The 22,579-nt window shown below is 36.0% G+C and overlaps 2 protein-coding genes across 3 annotated transcripts in view; both read right to left on the reverse strand.

The window, feature by feature from the left end:
- The window catches only part of LOC111048466 (nucleolar protein dao-5), a 24,944-nt gene extending 10,019 nt beyond the window's left edge, over positions 1-14,925 (reverse strand). For both annotated transcript variants that reach the window (XM_039428863.1, XM_039428864.1), the window contains exons 1-5: positions 14,920-14,925; positions 12,596-12,600; positions 8,830-8,836; positions 1,733-2,033; positions 226-294 (exon numbers count right to left, since the gene is read on the reverse strand). In XM_039428863.1, coding sequence (XP_039284797.1) covers positions 226-294; positions 1,733-2,033 — 370 coding nt within the window. In that variant the 5' untranslated portion in view covers positions 8,830-8,836; positions 12,596-12,600; positions 14,920-14,925. The remainder of the gene's footprint in view (positions 1-225; positions 295-1,732; positions 2,034-8,829; positions 8,837-12,595; positions 12,601-14,919) is intronic.
- LOC111048465 (dynein beta chain, ciliary) overlaps positions 11,745-22,579 on the reverse strand; it is an 81,976-nt gene continuing 71,141 nt past the window's right edge. Inside the window, exons 60-64 of the mRNA XM_039428862.1 lie at positions 22,297-22,435; positions 20,975-21,139; positions 20,094-20,287; positions 15,696-15,900; positions 11,745-14,624 (exon numbers count right to left, since the gene is read on the reverse strand). Of these exons, the coding sequence (XP_039284796.1) occupies positions 11,970-14,624; positions 15,696-15,900; positions 20,094-20,287; positions 20,975-21,139; positions 22,297-22,435 (3,358 nt within the window). The 3' untranslated portion in view covers positions 11,745-11,969. The remainder of the gene's footprint in view (positions 14,625-15,695; positions 15,901-20,093; positions 20,288-20,974; positions 21,140-22,296; positions 22,436-22,579) is intronic.

Genomic DNA, 22,579 nt, shown 5'->3' on the forward strand with positions numbered 1-22,579 from the left:
GAAGTTCGCCTTTGGGGTATTTTAGCACGACATATTATATCTATATATTTGTAATACTATAGATTACAAAGGCATTGGTATGTAATAATCTTATAGGTTGCCCCCTCAATGGCCGATTTCAATTCCAAGTACGACACTAGCGCTGCATGTGAGTCTATGCATCTTTAAGGTATTTGATGTAAGCATGGAAAAATCGGAAGATAAGACCAGATATTAAAAACGCACCTGGCTTGTTAGCTTCTTCAAGTGCTTTCTTCTTCTTATCTTTCCTATAGCTTGCTTGTTCCCACTCGCCTGGAAGCATTCAGAAATAACAATTCTAAATTAATTTGTAGTTTCAAGAGTAAGTTATTCATAGATAACAGATAGTATGGTCATTATCATCAATTTTCTACTGTAATGTTTGTGTTTTTATGACAAATGAAGTTTCTATTCTATTCATCACAAACTTACAGAAAAAATTACTCAACTTCAAAATTTACTAAAAAAATTATGACGAACAGCTCAATGGAAATTATGAATCTGTACAACATATTCTTTGGGTTTATCTTCAATCTCCAGTGACATTTCCCCTCAAGTTTTCAAATATCAAGTCAATCTATAATTTTCAAGTGTATAAATTATGTACACCCTGTCCCACGAAGAGGTTTACATGTTTAATTTTATATTACGTACCCATTCATGCACCGAACTTTTTTAAATGTTACACAGTTAACAAAGTAGGTTCTTAAAATATTCTGGGAAAATGTCAAATCCCTAACCTTCGTAAAAACAAAATAGCGGCCTATTGAAAATTTTACCGATTCATTCAAACTATAAATTCCTGGTAGAAGAAATTAAATAATTTTTAATTTTACGCAGTTTACAAGGTAGGTTCTGAAAATATTCTGGGGAAATGTCAGCTCCCTAACCGTCATAGAAACACAATGACGGCAATTGAAAATGTTATCAATTCATAAAAATTTTCAATATGCCGCCCTTTTTTTTGTACGAAGGTTAGGGAGCTGAAATTCTCCCAGAATATTTTAAGAGTCTACTTTGTAAACTGTGTAAAATTTGAAAAAGTTCGGTGCATAAATGGGCACGTAATATAAAATTAAACGTGTAAATCTCTTCGTGGGACACGGTGTATAATACCAGAGTTATGTAGAATCAACCAATTAGAATCAAAGTACCAAATTAACAATTTTAAACCCCTTAATGAAGTTGTCCATCAAACAACATGAGAAAATTAATCAATATCATTCAATTCATTCTGTTTGTATTTCAATCATTGCAAATTTTCTATGCATATGTAGATAAAAATTTCAAAGCATGCATATTTTTTCTAAAGGAATGCTGCATAATTTGAAGTAGTTGCATAGAACGGTAATCATAGTTGGTGAACGCCGTTATCATTTTATGTTAATTCGTTATTTAATAAATTATTACAGAATAAAGTTTATCATTTTATATAAAAATAGAGGTCGCACGCTTTCAATATAGTTTTGATGACTGTGCAAAATGATGACCGAATTTATCACATTAATAGATAACGATTTTCTGAGTTGAGCTGCACATGACCTGCATTTGAATTTGTTGAAAACCCTTTTAAAACTGACAATTCCAATGAACCATTGAGAAAACATTTAGCAAGCTAATCTAGAAAATGAAGATGTAGATTTTGAACGGACAACTAAAATTAACCATTTAGCAAGGTGATCTAGAAAATAAAGATGTAGTAGAGTCTCACCTTCATCAAAGTCTTGGGGTTTCTCGTCAATTTTCTTACTCTTGCTTTTCTCCAAATTCTTCTTATTCTGCACTTGGATATCCACATTTTCCTTTCCCTTGTTTCGCTTATTATCCTTACCACCTGCTGCCTGTTCTTGCTTCTTGCTCGGTTTCAGTGCATTCTTATTCTCTTTGATATTCTTATTTTCCTTCAGTGCATTTTTGGAATTATCAGTGTCGTTTTTCTGCTGTTTCTTAGCTTGGCTGTTGACTTTGGCTGGCGACTTTTCAGCTTCTCGTTTTTCTTCTTTACCTTTCATAATATATTTTATATTTTTTTCACCTTTTATGTACGCTTTTCCATACAATGAATATACCTATATATTTTTGAGAAGGTTGTACCATTAATTCTGCTATCATTCTAATACGTTTTTACTTTCCTTGCCCTATTACCATAGGTAATGAAAGTATTGCTTTCCGAAAAAAATTAAGGTAGGCTACCCCAATTTGTAAATTTCTACACGTTTCAAGTTCCCCTGAGTCCAAAAAAGTGGTTTTTGGGTATTGGTCTGTATGTGTATGTGTGTGTGTATGAGTGTATGTGCGTCTGTATACACGATATCTCATCTCCCAATTAACGGAATGGCTTGAAATTTGGAACTTAAGGTCCTCACAATATAAGGATCCGACACGAACAACTTCGATCAAATTCAATTGAAGATGGCGGCTTAAATGGCGAAAATGTTGTCAAAAACAGGGTTTTCGCAATTTTCTCGAAAACGGCTCCAACGATTTTGATCAAATTCATACCTAAATTAGTCATTGATAAGCTCTATCAACTGTCATAAGTCCCATATCTGTAAAAATTTCAAGAGCTCCGCCCCATCTATGCAAAGTTTGATTTTATATTCCCAATTATCAGACTTCAGATACAATTTAAACAAAACATTTTAAGTGGAATAGATTGAGCATAAGAATCTCTACAATTAATGTTCAGTAACATTTTCACCTAAAATTGAAAATAAGCTCGAAATCCGAGAAAAAAGTGATTATTTCAATTGCAAACTGTTGACAACTGTTGATTCTATTAAATCATTCACTATGAAGAGATAGCAGACCTCGTGTGTTTCCAGCGTTATTGTACTGTCACCAGCTGGCTCAGATCTTTGAATAGTAGTAGACTTGAGATGCGCGGGAACACTAGCGTCAGGTGATCAATTTCCTTAACGGCAAGGAAAGTTGTGTGAGTGCGCCACACCAGATTTTTTAAATTGATATCAACATTATTTTACAGTACCTAGGCCTATATAATCATAATAGAATTGTTTTGATTTTTACAAATAATATAATTAAAATTTGCATATTCAATTGAGACAATTTGAAAATTATAACCATCTCATAAGTGTATAATTTCCAAATTGCCTATAAGGTCTGTGTGTGAAGATGAGTTGGCCAATATATTTGAAAGATTCGGAGGACATACTAGATAAGTAACGATGATTTGTCTTTAAATAAATATAATATAATACCGTAAATAATAAATATTGATTAATGATTTAAAATCTTATTAATTACGTTTGATGATAACAATACAATTATTATATTGTAATGAATATATTTAATCCTATACATAAACATGTCATAGGTATCATACATGTCAATATTATAGGTATTAGCATAGAAAAAAGAATACTAATGTAAAAGTAATTATATCTAATCTCTGGTATTAGTATGCAGGCATGTGATCTGGAATATTGAAATGATAAAACATTATTTCAATAAGCATCTATTTGCTGTTCAAACTACTCTCATGAAGCCGGATTACTCAAACATATTTTTATAGATAAAAAGCTAATGTATTGGGAGTAAATATTTATATGAGTGGAATACCACGAACAGTATTACGAGTTCTATTCAAATTAGACCAAGATCTTTGATGTTGGCATTTTAGGGTCTTTATTCTTATGTAGACTGTAGTCAATAAAAATTATAATTGGAATTAGTTACGGTAATTTAAAGAAATATGGTACGACACTAGGAGCCTAAAAATATTGATTCAACTTGAATTTAATTTTTTTGAATGAAAATTTCAAGAAACAAGTTGAATTTTTAATTTTTTATAAATGCAAGGATGTATTTTTCATAAATAGAGGAGTGGAGGATTAAGAAAATCGATCTATAAAAACGCTCAAAATAGTCCTAAATAAATATAGGGATAAGGGTTGTTTATGACATATCCAGAATAATTATTTTTAGTTCCCAAGACAAGTAGAAACATTGTAGTTTGATCTTTCAAGCAATAAACTTACGAAGCGCTTACAGACGTAATGGATACAGACTTCAAATGTAAGTTCTGAAGATTGTGCAAGTAACAAATACTTCACTTTCACACTGGCTCAAATCAAACAATACAGTCATTAGAAATATTATTACAAGGTGATTTATGAAGTTGTAATTCTGCAGTTGTTACACAATAAGTAACAGGTGGCAGGTGCACTTCAAAGATCAAATATGACACAAATGGAAAAGAGAACATTTAACTGAGACTATCTCTGTTGTGAAATGAATTTGCATATTGAAATCACCTAGTTCTTTCTATACAAGAGCAAGCATTCGAAGAGAGGAATAGAGAATTATTATTGCTCAAAAGTAATAATAGGTATACAGGCAATAATAGGATGAGACGTTTCCAATCTAATTGAATTGCAGCAATTTCGCATCAATTCTAAGAGACAAGAAAATGTAACCGAGTTAAATCTTCTTCGAGTTAAACTAAACTTGAATTTGATTTTTTTTTTTTGTAATTCAATCAGTAATTGAATCAATATTAACGAACTGCTCAACTAATAAGACAGGAAAATACAAATAATCTGATTCTTGGTAGCCAGGGATGAATAAAAAAAAAGCAGTAAGCTAAATCTTGATATTGCTATATATTGCAGTAATGCTAAATTTTTATGTGCTCTTATATTATTTGAGAAGGGATCTCTACTGTGGTCTGAATAACAATTTGGACACACCAGATAAAAGGCGATATTATCTACTAGAAATTAATATTTTGCATAGTTCTCATTCTTTTTAATAATGTAATTTATTATTATTTTTTATGTGGCATTTGATATTCTCTATTTACGATTATAATTAACCTAGTATATTTTTCTACGATTGTATAGAACCTGAGATATCCTTCATTAAGTTTCATAATATATAAAAGTTCATCTCAACAAAGATATGGCAATAAATTTGAACAGAATCTTTTTTAAGAAATGTATAGTGCTATTTATAAAGAATAGGTGAGTTGGTCGAGTAGAGCTGTGTCAATTGGACAGTTTCTACCTTTTGCACATAACAGCAGGGACAAAGTCCCTCAGACTAGAATAACATCTAGATTCGACAGAAATAGATCTTTCAGCCCAATTCCACTGCCAAAAAATTACTGTCTGGACTCATCTACAGCGGTCTACAATGCTGTTTCAATTTTAGGAATTTACACAATCTGCATTGACATTTATTTTTGCACGAACATGGCGAGAATATTTGCCAGATATTTGTGCTCATATTTTACTAACTATATTAGAATGTAGAATTGATAAAACACAAAGAATAAAATTGTAAGAAATCATAATAAATGAATAATAATGATAATATTTATTATTATATATTGATAATAATAATAAAGTATATTGATGATAATAAATCAGCATAATGGAATTTATCAAATCGATCTGAATTGAATTACCATCATAAATTATATCCCCTTGGATAAAAAATATAATATTATAATAATACAATATAATATATTGATAATAATAAACCAGCATAATGGAATCTATTAAATCGATTTAAATTGGATAAAAAATAACATTTAAAATTATTCATTTAAAAAATATATCATTGCCCTTCTTTTAATAGGAAATTAAGTCCGTCTTTTCAAGTGTTTTTTTCTGAAATTTGTAAACTAAGAATTACAAAAGCAACAATGCAGGTCTACTTTTTAAAGGTTTAGAAACGTTATCTAGAATAAAAAAGTAGGATGTAAAGAAGAACGAATTATGTATTTATACATTGATACAACAATATCATTCTCAACTATGAATGATTATTAATGATAATTTATTATTGAGATCACTGCAAAAATCATTGACATAATAGTTATGATGATTTGTTGATGAATTACAAACACTTACATTCACTAACATCAAAGCAAATACGGTAGGCCTACTCAACTGCGTTGCTTAAATTTTTTTTCAGCAGGTGGCCTACTTTAAAAGCATGCAATTATAACACGAAGTAATTATCTACAGCTTGAATAATTAATTTATGACCTTAGAGAATATTCAGAATTCAAGGAATATTGAGAATGAAAAAAAAACAATTTTTTAAAAATAGACAATTAAAATAGTAGTAGACTGCAAGTTGCCATTATATTGCTTGAAAATGTGAAAATATAACTTTGCATTTTGAAACCTTTAAATTGAAACAAAAGGTTTTTCATTTTTTACATTCAATACATGGACGTTGACATGATATGCACTGACAAGCCAGTCAATATTGAATATTTTATTTGAATAAAAAGTAGATACATCATCTATTAGCGCAAATAAGAAATATTGACCGACCTATCTAAGAATACTATAGGTCTATTAAACAGTATTACAGTATAATATCAATATGAGAAATTTTTTAAATGTGGATTAATGGGGTGCTACCAGCGGTCTCGGAAGAGTTTTTCTGTTGCAGAAGAAGGCCATCAGAATCATCATTTGTTCTGTCATTATCGATCATTGTCTCCCACCGTTTTTGTGCTAATTCGTTCATGACTGTCATCAGTCTTTACATTTTCATATCCCTCAAAAATATCAAGATCATCCTGGAGGGACTGAGGAGCTTTCACAATTACAACACAAGAGGCAGAAATCTACCCAATCACCCTACTCGACAAAGTAGTAGGCCTATTGGCTACCTGTATCGGCAAGGAATCTCTCAACAAGGGAATTCATCAGGTCTACACGTAGGTTCCTGGTGGAAACGCCTCTAAACATCATCAGTGAATTTTTTGCCATCCCTGAAAATTCTGTGAATGGGGTTTACACATATGATGTGTAATATTCATCTAACTCCATTCTGTGAATGGGGTTTACACATTGAACTTGTGTGATTAGAGGGAATATCTTTTGTTGAAACCAGTCCTCACAGGTGATGTATATATATCTGAGACTTTTTTCTTCGAAGGGAATAAATATAATTGTTTACATTAGATTATCGTCGACAGGTAAAATTCGGAAGTATATTATTTTTCCAAACACTAGCCCCTATGATAATACAAACTACAGTACTTGATTGTACTAGTACTCATGTTCTGGTTCACCTGCCTATTTTAACCTCGTTACAGGTTTATCACCTCTTTGATAAACCATAACTTCAATGGCTGTCTTGAGTTGATTGGTTCCTGAGGGATGCGACTGAAGCTTGATCTCCTAGGGAGCTGCTGTAGAGCTACTTTGGAGTTCGTTCATCGCCCCGTCTCAGGAAGTACTGCATCCCCCAGCCGGGTGCTGGTTCTCATGGTGAAGAGAAAAACCTCCAACCAGAGGGACTGTGACTCCGTCACTAGAAGTAGCCTAGCCTGGCTTACGAAGTAGTACGGCTAGGTGAAGACTCGAGACTATGGGAGGTTAATGGTTCGACTGGGTCACCTGAATTCTCCGTCTCTTGGAGTAGCTGGACACAGTGAAGGCTGTCGGGGTTAGCCAGTGAGAGACCAGACTATGGGAATAAGGGTACCCCCGTCTCTGGAAGTAGCAGGCATGAGAGATAACTATGTGCTTTTCAGCGCATGGTTCAACCCAGACTGTGGGACTTGGGTAGTGACTCCGTCTCTGGAAGTAGTAGCATCATAGCATGTCGAAAAACCCCTTTCCAAAACGCTCGCGCTTCCTTTTGGGCGCCTGTTTGGTGGACGTGAAAGCGCCCACCTTGGAGATGTATACAATTGGGAACCACAAGTATTTTTCCTGGCCTGCAGACGAGTTAGAGGATACGTTCGGGCCCCGACCAAGCCCATATACCGCCGGAACTGCACATTGCCCCCACCGAGGTGCAAGGTCAATTGCGGTGGTTCCACTGCAATACTCCTCTGTGATACTCGTCTACAGACTTGGTAGTGCCGATGAGTAGTAGATACCGTATCACACTTCACGGTATATGCAAAAGCAGGTGCCCACTTGTAGGTGTGACGTTAACGTGTGGCGTCGCGGCCAGAACCCTTTTCTTGAGCTGATTAAGTCATAAGCAGGAGAAAGAGACTTGAGAATGATGTTTAAGCATCTATTCAATTGGAAATGCTAGCAACGTGGGACGTACTTTTTTGATATTCTCGAATGAACGAATTGAGAAATAATAAACATGGAATACTATTAAAAGCTATGGAATGCCATCAAGAAGATTCTAAAGCAGATCGAACCTTGAAATTATAGACTTACAATATACAGGGTGATTCAAAAAGAATACCACAACTTTGAAAATCTGTATTTAATCAAGGAAACATAATAGAAACTTAGGTTATAAATCAAAATGAAGAGTATCAAATAAGGTTTTTCTCCACTAGCAAACAAGTTCACAAATGACCAATGTGACCCCCTCCAGACACTCGAGTGATGTCAATACGATACTCGAACCCGTTGCACACCCTCAGTAGCATATCGGGCGTAACAGTTTGTATAGCTGCTGTTATTTTTTGTTTGAGCTCCTCAATTTTAGCTGGTAGAGGCGGTCGATACACCTCATTTTTAACGTACCCCCATAGAAAAAAATCTCAGGGGGTGAGGTCAGGGCTTTTTGGAGACCAGTGATGAAGTGCTCTGTCTCGAGCTGCTTAGCAGCCTATCCATTGCCTCGGATAGTTTTCATTCAAATAGGCACGAACAGATGAGTGCCAATGGGACTAAATAAGGAACTAAAAAACTTCAGAGCTTCCTCAAATTGATGACAGATAGTGCTTTACTCTCTCCGTTCATTCTTTGCAGAGTTATCAATTTTCAAAGTTGTGGTATTCTTTTTGAATCACGGTGTATATCTTGAAGTCCATTTTGTAATTATTAAATATATGAAAGGAAATGATTTTCTTATTTAGCTCATAAGATATGTGAGAGGTTTTCTTAACAATGTTGCCCACGTAAGCCAGCAAATAGGAAGTATAATAATAAAAGATAAATGAAGAGTCTTCATTTCTACTCAGAGACATAGAGTCAGATTAAAACTACTATAACAGTGATTATAAAGCAAACCAAAATTTATTACTGACGGTCTTCCAACCATACGGAGTGCAAAACTCTTGCAAATTGATCTTACGAATACTCAGCAACGTTTGTCAGACTGCCACCAAGCATCCAATTGACAAAAACAAATGTGAGAATTATCAGTAGGTCTATAGATGAAATAATTTAGTACATTAGTTAATTACCCTACAGTACCGTCAATCCAAGCAAACGCAGGTGGTTTATAACTTGGAGCTTACATAAGAAAAGATTGTAAGTTACATTTATTTATAAATTCAAATGTCATATTCATTTTGACAATACGGCAAGATAAGAAATTTGAACTGTAGTGGATCTATCAGAAGCTTAATCAAGCAGCTAGATTTGAATCCAATATTATGATTGAAGTATAACTTTGATAGTAAGTTTACGGTACCATAATAAAAGGTACAGTATTGACTTTTGACATTAGAGATGGAGGTTATTTTATCGAAAGATCATAAACTAACATATTTTAGGGCACAATATAAAAGAATAACTATTGGATTGTTTTATAATGTAGAATAAATTAAAATGTTATTCACCCAAATGTAATTAATTATTAATATCAAGAGCAATAACCTCTTACCTTGTCCTTCACTTTACGTTTTTTGCCAGCTGGTTTCCGGTCATCAGCAGAATTGGTGAGTTTATCAAAAGGTGGCTCTTCGGCTGTTCTAAACCCGAAAATGAATACTAGAACTGCCAAAATAATGACAAAACCCACAGCAATGCCATGAAATGCAAACTGAGTGCCAACCACCTCTGATAATTCCATATTCAACAGTTTATGTCAACAGCACAGTAAACACACAGCAAACAGAACTAATCTCATCTGCGAGATTACTTTCTTCACTAGCAAGCAAAGCAAGCCAGATTGGCCAGATGATCCACATCTATCAGTTGATGACAAGACAAAATGACGTCACATACAATTGCTACGTTTGCATTTTGGCAATTATAAACAAAACATTATTTAGATAATTTACAAAATATTACTTTGATATTCTATTTTGAAAAATTATACTCGATTTAGATTGAGCTTATCGAAAAATCAGTTTGCTCCATCTTCTGAAATATTCAAGTCATGATTCCTGGAAGTCGATTGGTCATTGATAAATATTATTATGAGTAAAAATTCAAAAAAACAATTGAAATTTTCAAAATTTGATCATTGAAAAAATTATATTTGCTTCAAGATCATTCAAGAAACACTCTGAAATTGTAGTTTTGTTGTGTTGGTACATGTAAGTACCAACTGACGCGGGAAATTTTGTTTGTTCGTTTCAGATGATTGGATTAAAAATTGACAATGTAGCTTATTATTTCTACTACTCGTACATAGAGATTTAAGAATTTACAATATCAATATATTGTTTTTCATGTTATTTAAAGCACTATTGAATTAGCAAATTATCTTCAAAATGGATTATAAAACTTAACTTACATTACAATTTACAAAGTCTTCTGAATAATCTGTACGGTAGCAATAATGATGACAGCCGTTGAAATCATGACGTGAGGATCACTCCAAAACAAAACTTTGAGTATACCGTTAGCTTTTTTATTCGTTCAAGTAGTATTAAATTAATGTGCCGTATAAGTAATGAGGAATATCTCATCCAGAATTTGACCGTACCTATCTACTATAGACTTCCATAATTTTTTTCTGTTAGAAAGGCATTTAATAGGTAGGTAATCATTTTTCAAGCTAATTTGCTTCATTTTGATTGAAGGATATTTTCCAGTATAAATTACCGTACCGGTATAGAAAAATTGAAAATGGAAGTAAATATATAGTCAAAAAATTAATCAAGTGCTACTTATGATTTTTGAATAGGTGCTAACGTTTAAGTGCCAGACCGCTATGTGCTCTGCATGTTATTCATTAAATTGCCGACCAGATTAGCAGAGACAACTAATGACTAGACCACACTCTTGCCGAGTCACTCGTCTAATAGCTAACTTGAGCGACTCGCCAATGCAATGTGGGCAGAATACGAGTGCCGTCTTCAAGATCAGTGGTAGGGAGCCACTTGCATTCGCTCGTCTAAAGCCCAGGCCACACCAAACTCGCTCCTGCGGCGGTAGCGAAGTTTAAAAACTTGCTTTCCATTTTATTAAATTGAGCAGGCTACACCGAGCTCGCTCCCGCAGAGGGAGTACCTCGGCGGTAGTTTCACTTCGCCGTTCCAGGCGAACTTTTGAAACGTCTGAGCGAAGGCAAACCGACCCGAGTGAAGGCAAGCGGTGGCGTAGTAGCCATCCACACTCTCGCGCCCGTCGTCATTTGCACCCACTCGGCATGAGTGTGGCACCGGCATAAGGCGTTGCACCCTTCAGTCTGGTAGCGCTACATGGTCGTGGGTTCTAATCCCGCTGGTAGGCATGAACGTTTGATCATCACATGGGCATTTGATGACATGAATGTAGAGCTTATGTAATAATAAGCATATGGAGTTCGAAAGTTTGTTCGATAATTTCATGTTACTAATAATTATATGAATTTGGCAAATTATTTCTTCACTACTATATTATAAATAATAAATCACCAATGAATTTAGAATGAGAATCTATTTCGGATTAACGATCGGTTATCTAAACTTACACTTTGTTCATGTTTTTCTTTTTGTTTTGGAACGCGTTATTTAGGAGAGATCAAATTTGGTGTCTACCTGTTTTTCTCCTAAACAATATACATGATGATAAGTATTCGGTAAATAAATGGATACGGAGTAAATTAATAATTTTTATTAATGAACTCAACTTTGACATGCAATCTAAAAACAGGCATTTCTTCTGTTTCTAAATAACAATTATTCTGATAGACAATAACATAATTTTAATTTGGAAGTTCTAGTTCATTTCTTCATGTTTATTACAATCAGTTATTAATCGTGATAATGGAAGGTGGATTAAAATAATATTGTGGAAGGTGACTAGCGTGGGAAATTTCTCGATTCAAATCGACAATAATATTCCAACTCCCGCCATTGTCCACTTGGAAGGTTTTTCCTTGGTTTTTAGATTGAACGTCCAGACATACGTGGGTCCTCGCTGTCGAGTCTTGTAGACAGGACATTCGTAGATGTTCCTTGTTTCCTGTTTGTCCTGTGTGACGGCGCGAATGAAGAGGACGGGGAGAGTGGGGAAGAGCTCTTTGAGCATTGAGTCGGCCAGGACCCCCGTCTGCATGTCCCAGCGTGCCCCCTCCACAAACAGCCCGTTGATGTAGGCTCCCTCGCGGGGTGGAGCCGTGAAGTCCTCCTTCTGTTTCCTTGTTACATCGCATTGCAGGCACATCTTATCCAGAGGCCATTCGTTTCTTCGAGCTGTGCTCTGCATGATTGCTGTTAAAAACGATTGAGGATTGAAGAAACCAGCTAACCAAACCGTTGAAGGTAGAGTGAAATCTCCCACCCACTGTTCAAGCTCTTTCAATCGCACCATTAGATCAGCAAACCACGCAGAAAGGCCGAGTAGAGAAGGGTAGGCGCGCTTCATCCAATTCTCGGGCACTTGATCTAAGAACAGGCTTGTCTCCAGCTCTTCCATATCCAATGTTATAGTCAATTCACCTTTCAAACCCAGACTCAGCTCCTTGAGTGACCGTCGTATCTCTTTCATCAATATGTTCATTCTCTCGCATTCTTGGAATGCCACCACTGTGTACGGAGTCTTCTCCTCAACTCGTGCCATCATTTCAGAAATATTGAAGCCGTCCGGAATCTTGTCGAGAATATCATCGAGTATCTGCCTGACCTTCTCCTCACGAGAAACACCTCCTCCACCTCCAGAACCTGAGTCTCGCGGTTGTAGCTCGAAAATTGTTCTGAATAGTTTCTCAGACAACATGGTCAAGACTCCTATTTCAGCATTGGGATGCAGTCCGTAAAGTACAGGGCTTTCAGGCGGCAAAACGTCATCGATGTAGCTGTGGTAGCCGACGTAGTCTGAGTTGGGAGGTGCTGGGAAGCCAGGTGCATAATGCAGGTCACCGTCAACCAGCTCCGGACACATGTATTCCTGCAGATAGGTGCGACAGAGACGGCGGTCCCAATCGTCAGTTATGTGCCCTCCGTACATGATTTCACCAAACAAGTAGCGCAGATCCTCCCATGGCACCTTCGTGTTGTTCTCCAAATAGTTGAAGAGAACGTGCACACTTATTGTCAGATCACCCACATTGAATGGATATGTCCGGTTCCAGCCTTGTGCACCAAACTTGCGCCGCTCAGCGACCACGGCATGGAAATAGCACAATGAGAATAATATTGCCTTGAATTCAGCTTCCTTCGAGCACATTTCCAAAGTATCTTGGTTGAAATTATCGAGAGCCTTATGCAGGTTAGCAAGCATTCCTGACGGTGGTTCATTAGTGATTTTGATGGAGGATTCAAGCACTCCCTGTGGAATAATGTGCATATCTGGTGTTGGTGCCGGCTCAGCCGATATGAACAGTCGATATTCAGAGTGAGGACGCTCAGCACATGCTTCCATCTTCTTCTCTAAACTGGGCAGCCATTTACTAACAAGATGTATGTTTTGCAGTATCACCCAGTGGCCTATCCTTGAAGCAAGGTCCATTGTCGATTCAGCAATCAACTCCTGGCCTTGGCCAAGAGAAATGTTGTGCAAATTCCTGCGGTCTGCAGTGAATCCCAGCTTCTTACCAACCGCCTCAACATCTCGAGTGGGATCAACACCAGGTGATAGTATGAAAAACATTGGAACAGTACTGCTCATTTCCTTGTAAGATTTGGAGAACTCAACTGTACGGGCCTCAGTGAATTTTGTACCTAGCTTCTCTTCAATGAAACAGCGCACAGCATACGTCATTCTGTCAGGCCTCATTGATCGCATCATACACAGACGCTGCAATGCTGACTTATTCTTCCATTCTTGTGGGAATTTTTCTCGTTCTGGGGACTCACCCTCTATGAACTTCTTCCAACGATTTGCAGAGCCTTCGATATCTTTATCCAAACTTTTGAAAGCATCCATCAATACAAGAGCCTTGATGCCTCCCCACAGTTGGTTAGTGAGGAAGCTTACAGGACTAGTAAGGTTTGCAACATAGGGGAACCTTAGCAAGAAGTCAAGCTCCTCTTCTTTTATTTCACCTGAGGAGAGCAGAATTTGGATAGTCATCTGCGCAAGGAAAATGAGTTTATCGCTTTCAAACAAACCGCGGCTGGTGTACATGAAGACAGAAAACGTGATGCAATCTATGAGATTGTCGACTCTCACTGAAAGTTCCAAGGCTTGCTCGGCTTTCGCTATGGCTTGCTGAAAGACTACACTGAATGCCTTGAGGGAGAACTGGTAGATGGGATTGATTTTGTGTAAATCGTTGAGAATGAAATAGAGGATGGAGGCACGCCTTGCCGCTGGCCTGTACATCTCTCTGGCCAGGTCTATCTTCACGCCCGTATCCTTGGTTTCGGTCACTTTGTGCTCTATCTCATCGGCCGTCTTCTTTGTCTGTTCCAGTCTCAATACAAGCTCTTTGTCGTTGAGAATATCCGGTCCAGCCGATGCCAGTCTCATCAGTAAATCGTCTTCCAACTGTTTCAACGTGATTTTAAACGTGTTCTGCTGTGTTGTTAGATCAGCCTAGAACAGAAAAAGAATTGGTTTCAAGGATAAAATTTTAGGTATTGAAAACAAAGCCTATCATAAAAATAAACGAATAATGAATCAAGGAGTTTATTTCTGGTAGTTTGAAAAAAAAATATATATATACAGTATATGCATATGCACTCATAGGCCAATACAAAAATTAAAAACATTCAAAGAATCAATAACTTGTTTGGCCTATGTGGCCGGGAGACATTGCTGTGTCCGGCCTGCAAAAACTGAGCTTCAAATTCAGAGTTTAAAATCGACTCATAATGTAATGCACAATAACACTTTCATTTTAAGGTTGGAAATTCATTCGTAATCTTGCCTTTGATATTTCTTCATGAAAAATTCACTTCCAAAAAAAACTTTTTGTTCTTAAACCTTTGGAACTATTTGATTAACACATATAAAACATAAAATTTGTTCAAAAATGAGATAAATATTACATTTTGTTATAAAACTGGGAATTTAAAATTTTAATTTAAAGTTTGAAAACTTAAATGTTTGATGTAGGGAATGGAACAAGTATGACTATGATATATGTAATAGTTTATCAATGAGGCACATCAATATAGATGAACTCATTAGCAAGTTACATAATATATTTTTGAACATTCAATGTTTTGCCGTCCTTATAAATCTGAATGACATCCCTCGTAAAAAAATAGGGGAATATGATCACACACTTTTTTCTCCCTGCAAAGTATCCTATTGATTCCCAAAATAATATATCAATCTAAATTCATACCAATCGAATTGTGTGAAAAATATTTGAAGTATTTAAAAAATAAAATAACATGAATGTAAACACGTGACTGACAGTTCAAATCTATTACAGGTAGACAGTTGGAGGAGCAAATAATAAATAAATTAAAAGGGATTTTTTGAACTACCTATCTTACATATTCCTCCAATAAGCTTATAGATGAAAATAAATCAAAACTTTAATAACGAACGAATCGTTAAATCGTTAATCGTATCGTTAAATCGTTAATCTTATCTGAAACGAACAGATGAAAGTCGAGAAGTTTTTGTAAAATTTGAATTTGTTAAGAGACCAACCTTGAGAGTTTCCAGGTCAGGTCTCTCGGCTTTGACCACTTCAGCAAGCAGCTGCTCTTCCAAGCCATCCTTTGTAACAGTGAAGTTGATGAGAGTTGTTTGCGCCTGCATTTCTGGTTTGTAATGAGGATTTGCCAATTTTGTGTGCAGGATGAGACGGAAGTTCATATTGAAGTCAACCTCCTTATCACCAATTTTCACAATTCTGAGAGCAAAACCATTCATAAATTAGTTATTACCCAGATAATAATGTATTTCGTCAGAAAAAGTATGTTAAAAAAGTGAAATGTTTACTTGGTGACATACAGTGCAAATATAAGGCGCAGAACATACAAAACTGGAAGAATGGCCAATTGCATACATCAAATAATAATTTTCTCGGAGTAACTTACAATGAATCAATTCAATAAAGTTTACTTTGATCTGTTGTAAAAATGAAAATTTGTTGTGTAGAATTCAAAAGATGTGTTTAAAATGAGAGCCATCAGTATTTGGTAAAATATGAAAAAGGTTTTAAAAAGTAAACGATGAACAAAAACAGCTCTCTCATATTACAACTAAAAGAAGAGTTCAAACTACAATGGAAACTCAACTAAAGTGGACATCAGTGATAGTCAAATATACAAACGCATAATCACAATAAATACTATTTTCAATCTTGGTCAATCAATAGTACTTCAATAGAATATCATTCAAAAGATATTATAATCATACTTGTACTTTCTCAACCAATAGTAATTTCATTACAAATTTCCACCTTCACACTACTGTAGTCCATTAGTGGGTAGGCTAGCCTACTATCTATTTCTCTATGGTGTGGTGAACGTATTCATGGGTTTTCAATGCTTCATTGATTTCTTGACTTGTCAAAAAATATTTTGAAATTTCTGTCGTGAATATCAACGGCAATCAACATTTGAGTTGAGTGAAATATAATTCATTCATAGCAAACACTCTTCCCCGTGAGGGGTTGCTAGTCCTCCATCGGGTGCCTCCCCAGGTGGCGGATAGGGGAATGCCTCCCAGATATGGGTGGTACCGGTGAAATAAAATAGCCGGGGTGGACCAAAACTAGCAAAACGGCCAACGGCCTCGAAGGCGGATGAGGAGAAATCCCAACGGCGGAGAGGGCGGAAGAGCCTAGGGAGTTAACCCGAATCAAATCCAGGGTAGGTTACACTCTGTGAGCTGAGGTGGAAGCGAGAGCCTAGGAGATGGCAACTCTAAACAAAAGTCCCTGGTCCTCCAGGTTGGGGGTTGGTCGAGGTGTTAACTGCTCTTCACCGTAAAAAGCTTTTTGTTGAGAAACTTACACAACAGCCTCGGACGGATCGGAATTCAGGAAAAACAAATAGGCAATCGAAAAGAAATAATAATGATTTGGTACTCGGAACGTGGAATGTGAGAACAATGTTAAGGGCAGGTAGAATGAGTGAAATTGCAGAGGAGATTCTGAAATATCAATTTGATTTGGTAGCACTCCAAGAAGTGAGATGGCGAGGACAAGGCAGAATTGATAAGAGGAACTTCTCTCTCTCTTATATAGTGGCCATGAGCAAAGGTCTGGAGCATTTGGAACAGGATTCATTTTGTCAAAGAAGTTGAGGAGAGCCCAGATAGAATTTGAAGCACTTAATGAAAGAATTTGCAGAGTGCGCCTCAGAGGTAAATTTAGAAATGTATCAATTCTATCTATACATGCACCCACAAACGAAAAAGATATAGCAATCAAGGAAGACTTCTATGAACAGTTGGAATCAGCATGTGCTGGGATATGTAAATACGATCAATTGATCATTATGGGTGACTTCAATGCACAGGTTGGGAAGGAAAGTTATCTTGAGCAAGTGGCTGGAAAACATACCTTACATGAGAAAACTAATGAGAATGGATTTCTACTCAGCCAGTTCGCAATGAGAAACAAGATGCAGATAAGAAGCACTCAATTCCCACACAAAAAAATCCATCTCGGCACTTGGAAATCACCAGACTCGATAACAGTGAATCAAATTGACCATGTACTTGTGGACTCTCGGAATACTTCATCAATTATTGATGTAAGGAGTTGTAGAGGTCCTAATTGTGACTCAGATCACTTCATTGTCAAAGCAGTGGTTAGGCAGAGACTGTCAATGATGAAAATACATAAAGTCACAAGTAAGAGATGGGATGTCGAAAAACTTAAAAATCAACAGAATCGAAATGACTACATTAGACTTGTTCAGATTAAAACCAGAGACATGTTAGGCTCAGATGGGATTGAAGAAGTATGGTCCAAACTAGCCACTGGCTTGAAAGAAGCAGCAGATGAAGCGATCGGTGAAAAGAGATGGGTGAGAAACGAGAAATGGTTCGACGATGAGTGCAGAGAAGTAATAAGAGAGAAGAATGAGGCAAGAGCTCGGATGATTCAAAGGGAGACTAGACGCAACTGTGAGGAGTACAAGCAGAAACGCGCGATATCCAATAAAACATGTAAAAGAAAGAAAAGAGAGGCAATGAAGAATCAATTGGGAGAAATAGAGTGCTTGTACAGACAACATGAAACACAGAAGTTTTACAGTGCTATGAAGAAAATTAATAGAGAATATAGGCACAAAATTAGCTCCTGCAAAGACAAAAGAGGAAAAGTTATAAGTGAAGCGGACAATGTAATGGAGAGGTGGGCAGAACACTTTGAAGAACTGCTAACATCAGCAGAGACCAATGAAGATGAGGGTGGTCGAAACGGGGATGAGGAACCACCAATCAACACAGATGATGTACCAGAGCCAACATATGAGGAAATAGAGGCTATTGTTAAGCAGCTCAAAAATGGCAAAGCAGCTGGGGAAGATAATATACCTCCTGAAATGATAAAATACGCTAGTCATTTCACAGTGCGGAACATACATGAGCTTATATGTATGATTTGGAGGAAAGAAGTCATGCCGCAATGCTGGAACATAGGCCTCATATGTCCCATTTATAAGAAAGGAGATAAACTAGAATGCTCCAACTACCGTGGGATAACTCTGCTCAGTGTAGTTTATAAAATCCTTTCAAGTGTAATCAACAAAAGAATGACAATATATGTAGAACGAATCATTGGAGAGTATTAGTGTGGTTTCCGTCCTGAAAGAGCGACAGCAGACCAAATCTTTACAATAAGACAGATCACAGAAAAGTTCTATGAGCATGACCTCGACCTACACATTTTATTCATCGATTTTAAACAAGCCTTCGATAGTATAATAAGGGGTGAGTTATGGAAAGTACTAGAGCATTATGGCTTACCGAAGAAGTTGATCAAACTTGCCAAAATGTCAATGAACAAGACTACGGCCATGATAAAAGTTGGATCTAGAAAAAGTAGAAAGTTTGAGTTCAACACTGGCGTAAAGCAAGGTGACGGACTGTCAGCACTCCTATTCAATGTTGCATTACATCGTGTGATAGACGTCATTGACAAGAGAGGCAGCATTTTTCATAAAATGTATCAAGTATGTGCTTATGCCGATGATGTAGCCATAATTGCCAGAAGAAAAGATATCCTCCAGGACACGTATAAATTACTAGAAAGAGAAGCACAAAAGATTGGTTTCCTAGTCAATGAAAATAAAACAAAATACATGAAAATATCAAGAAGTCAAGCGCGAAGGGTTCCACAGAGTCTGAGAATCGATAATAGGTTGTTTGAGGGAGTGAAAAACTTCAGCTATCTGGGTGTTGAATTGAATAATCAGAATATGATGAGCACCAGTATCAAACAAAAAATATTATCGGGAAATAGAGCATACTACAGCAACATGAAGCTTCTAAAGAGCAGGCTCATCAGTAGAAGCAGCAAGCTTAAGATTTATGAAACCCTTATAAGACCTGTAGTTACCTATGGCTCTGAATCATGGACTTTGACTAAGGAAGACCAACATAATTTAAGTGTATTTGAACGAAAGGTGCTTAGAAAAGTGTACGGTCCTGTAAAAGAAGGAGAAGAGTGGAGAAGGAGAACCAATGCTGAACTTGAACTATTAATAAAAGGCCGTAGTATAGTACGCTTCATAAAGGCACAGAGACTAAGGTGGTTCGGACATATTTATAGGATGGAGGAAACCAGAATGCCAAAAATAGTGCTTAAAGAGAAGCTTCACTCAAGAAGAAAACAAGGCAGACCAAGAATTCGATGGGAAGATGAGATAAGGGATGATTTGATAAGGATGGGTTATAGAGGATGGAGAGGATTTATAATGGATAGAAACGTTTGGAGGAATGTTGTGGAGGAGGCCAAAGCCCACAATGGGCTGTAGAGCTATAAAAAAAACACTCTTCTCTTCGTATGTACGATTCCCATAGAGACAAAATTTGCTGAATATTTTTGAGAATTTCAAAACTATTGAAATTATTATGACAAGTACTTACTTTCCTCTCTTAATAAGGTTCCTTCCCAATAGATTATCTAAAACCGGATCAATGCTTTCACCGATATTCTCAATGAGAAGAGTTGCTCCATCGGAAACAGCTTTCTCAATGCGATCTAAATAGTTTTTGTGTCCCAGACGTATCACCTTCAGTTTCTCAGCATACATCATTTTTATCCATTTGACTCCTTGCAACTGTCAACAAAAAATGATTCCCTCAGGTTATTTTTGGACATCAAGACAATCAACTTAAATTGAAGGCGGGAGGGAAATGTTCAAGGAGAAATGAAATATGACAATATCATAAGTCTATTATCGGCAAACATTAATCAAGAATCTTGGAGGATAGATATTCTCAATATTTTGCCTAAAATTTAATTCCGTTAACAAAGAACTACACATATAATAGAGCTGCATCAAAGTCGAAAACTTGTTATTTTTAAAATGGGAAAATCAAGTTATACAGGTGACTGGAATTTTAATCAATAAATGCAGCTAACAGGTTAAAGTCATACAGTTGGCCTACAATACATACAATATTGATTAGCAATATATCTACAATCTTTGCTAAATTCATGAAATTGTGAAATATCAATTGCATTGTTTCTCGAAACTCTCATTTGGGCTCCATTTTTATTGGACCGATGTTGAGTATTTAGAACGTTGTTATAAAACCTGTATTCCAATATTTGTATAGTTCTGAATTGTCATTATACACATTTTTCCTCAACGTTGATTACCCACTAGCATGCTATTTAGTGATGATGCAAAGATATTTTGCAGGCTTATGGATTTTGTTCAAAGTACCATTTCATTTTAATAGTGTCGTGACGATCTTCTACCAGTTTATGAAGTTTGTAGCAATAAATAAGTGAATCTAACCTGAGGATCGATGATGAGTGGCCACCTTTCTGAATTGACGAGAATCGTAGCGTTCTCGGTTGACATGCGGTCGCTGGGCAGACCCAGGTTGTTCCATTCGGCTACTTGGGCATCATCGGTCAACAGCAGGAGCACATCCAACTCATGAGTCAGGGGTATAGATGGCTGCAAACATTCATATAATAGTATCATATTTTATTATTGTAGTTCATATATTATTTATATTTCATATTGATGAAAACGTGACTTGGAGAATGAAGAAGATAAAAAAGAAACTCTCATGTGAGAATTAACTTTCTAGAATTGATTAATATGATAGTGAACTCAAATTATTCACTGGGCAAAATAAAGACTTTCTGAGACCCAAAAAACTCAAGACAACTTTTTAAAGTTTTCAGAACGAAGCAAATCGTAAAAGAACTTGGTTTCTGTAAGGAATATAACCGTCTCAGATTGAATAGTAAGCTGTGACTTCTGAAGGGTTATCAATGTAATAATTTTTGAAGTAACATATACCTTGGCTGAGTGAGTTTGAAAATATGACTTGAGTTGTTTCTCAAATGCACGCTGGTTGAAAGATCTTAAATTTGTAACATTCTCCACACAATTCAAGACTTCCATGAGAGAACTTTTTCGGATACTATACATAATCATTCTGATAATGAATGGTGCTCCAAGAAATCCTGATATTGATTATTTTTGCTTAGAATTCGACAATAAAATCTCACACCAATTTACAAAACGTACATGGAGCTGTTTTGAAAGAGGGATGGGAGAGTTAAATTATGCATGGGATATAATAAAATATTGATCATTAATAGTAATCTGTTAGAACCAGTATAGTACTTGGTTCAAGTTGTGTCCAGTGAAAGAGTAGAGCAGTGGTTGAGTGAAGTCTAGCTTTTAGTGCTGTCAATAAGTGTAGGCTACATATCAATTTACATAGAACCCAATATATAACCTATAAACTTGAGTGTAAATAGGAAATGACATTGGGTAATACGGCGAGGCAGAACATCCAGAAGGATCTCTCTGCCGATAAAAGCCATATGAATAAATACATAAATCAATTTACAAATAGCAGTAAAAGTCTCTAATCAGAAATTGGTTGATTCATTTTTCAAGTAGTATGTTAGGATGGGAAAAATTCTCATTAGTCATTATCCCTATAGCTAAAGTATTGAAAAAAATAGTAATAGAGAAGAAATTTTACATCAAAGTTTGTTACAAATACACAATATATTTATTTTACAACCACTCAAGAAATAGTCAGAAAGTATATTAAAATTTATCCATTATCATGAATGAATCTGATCAAATACCTTCAATTTCTGAATGAATGGCAACCAATACTTTAGCATGAGATCATTACGATACTTCCTTGTGAAGCATCCCACATAAGAGATGAATGCTGTCACTATGAGCATGTCTCCAGGAAGGGTTTGCTGTTGCTTCATTAAACTGAAAGTAATAAAACATTTATTATTTATGGATAAAAAGAAACATTAATCATTGAAAACATCATGAATAGCATACATTGAAAATTATTGTTATATTTTTTCAAGTTTTCGCTAGAAAACTCAAAACTTTACATTACTCCTATGG

The sequence above is a fragment of the Nilaparvata lugens genome, chromosome 5 (genome assembly GCF_014356525.2).
Source record: "Nilaparvata lugens isolate BPH chromosome 5, ASM1435652v1, whole genome shotgun sequence".
NCBI classification, from domain to species: Eukaryota; Metazoa; Arthropoda; class Insecta; order Hemiptera; family Delphacidae; genus Nilaparvata; species Nilaparvata lugens.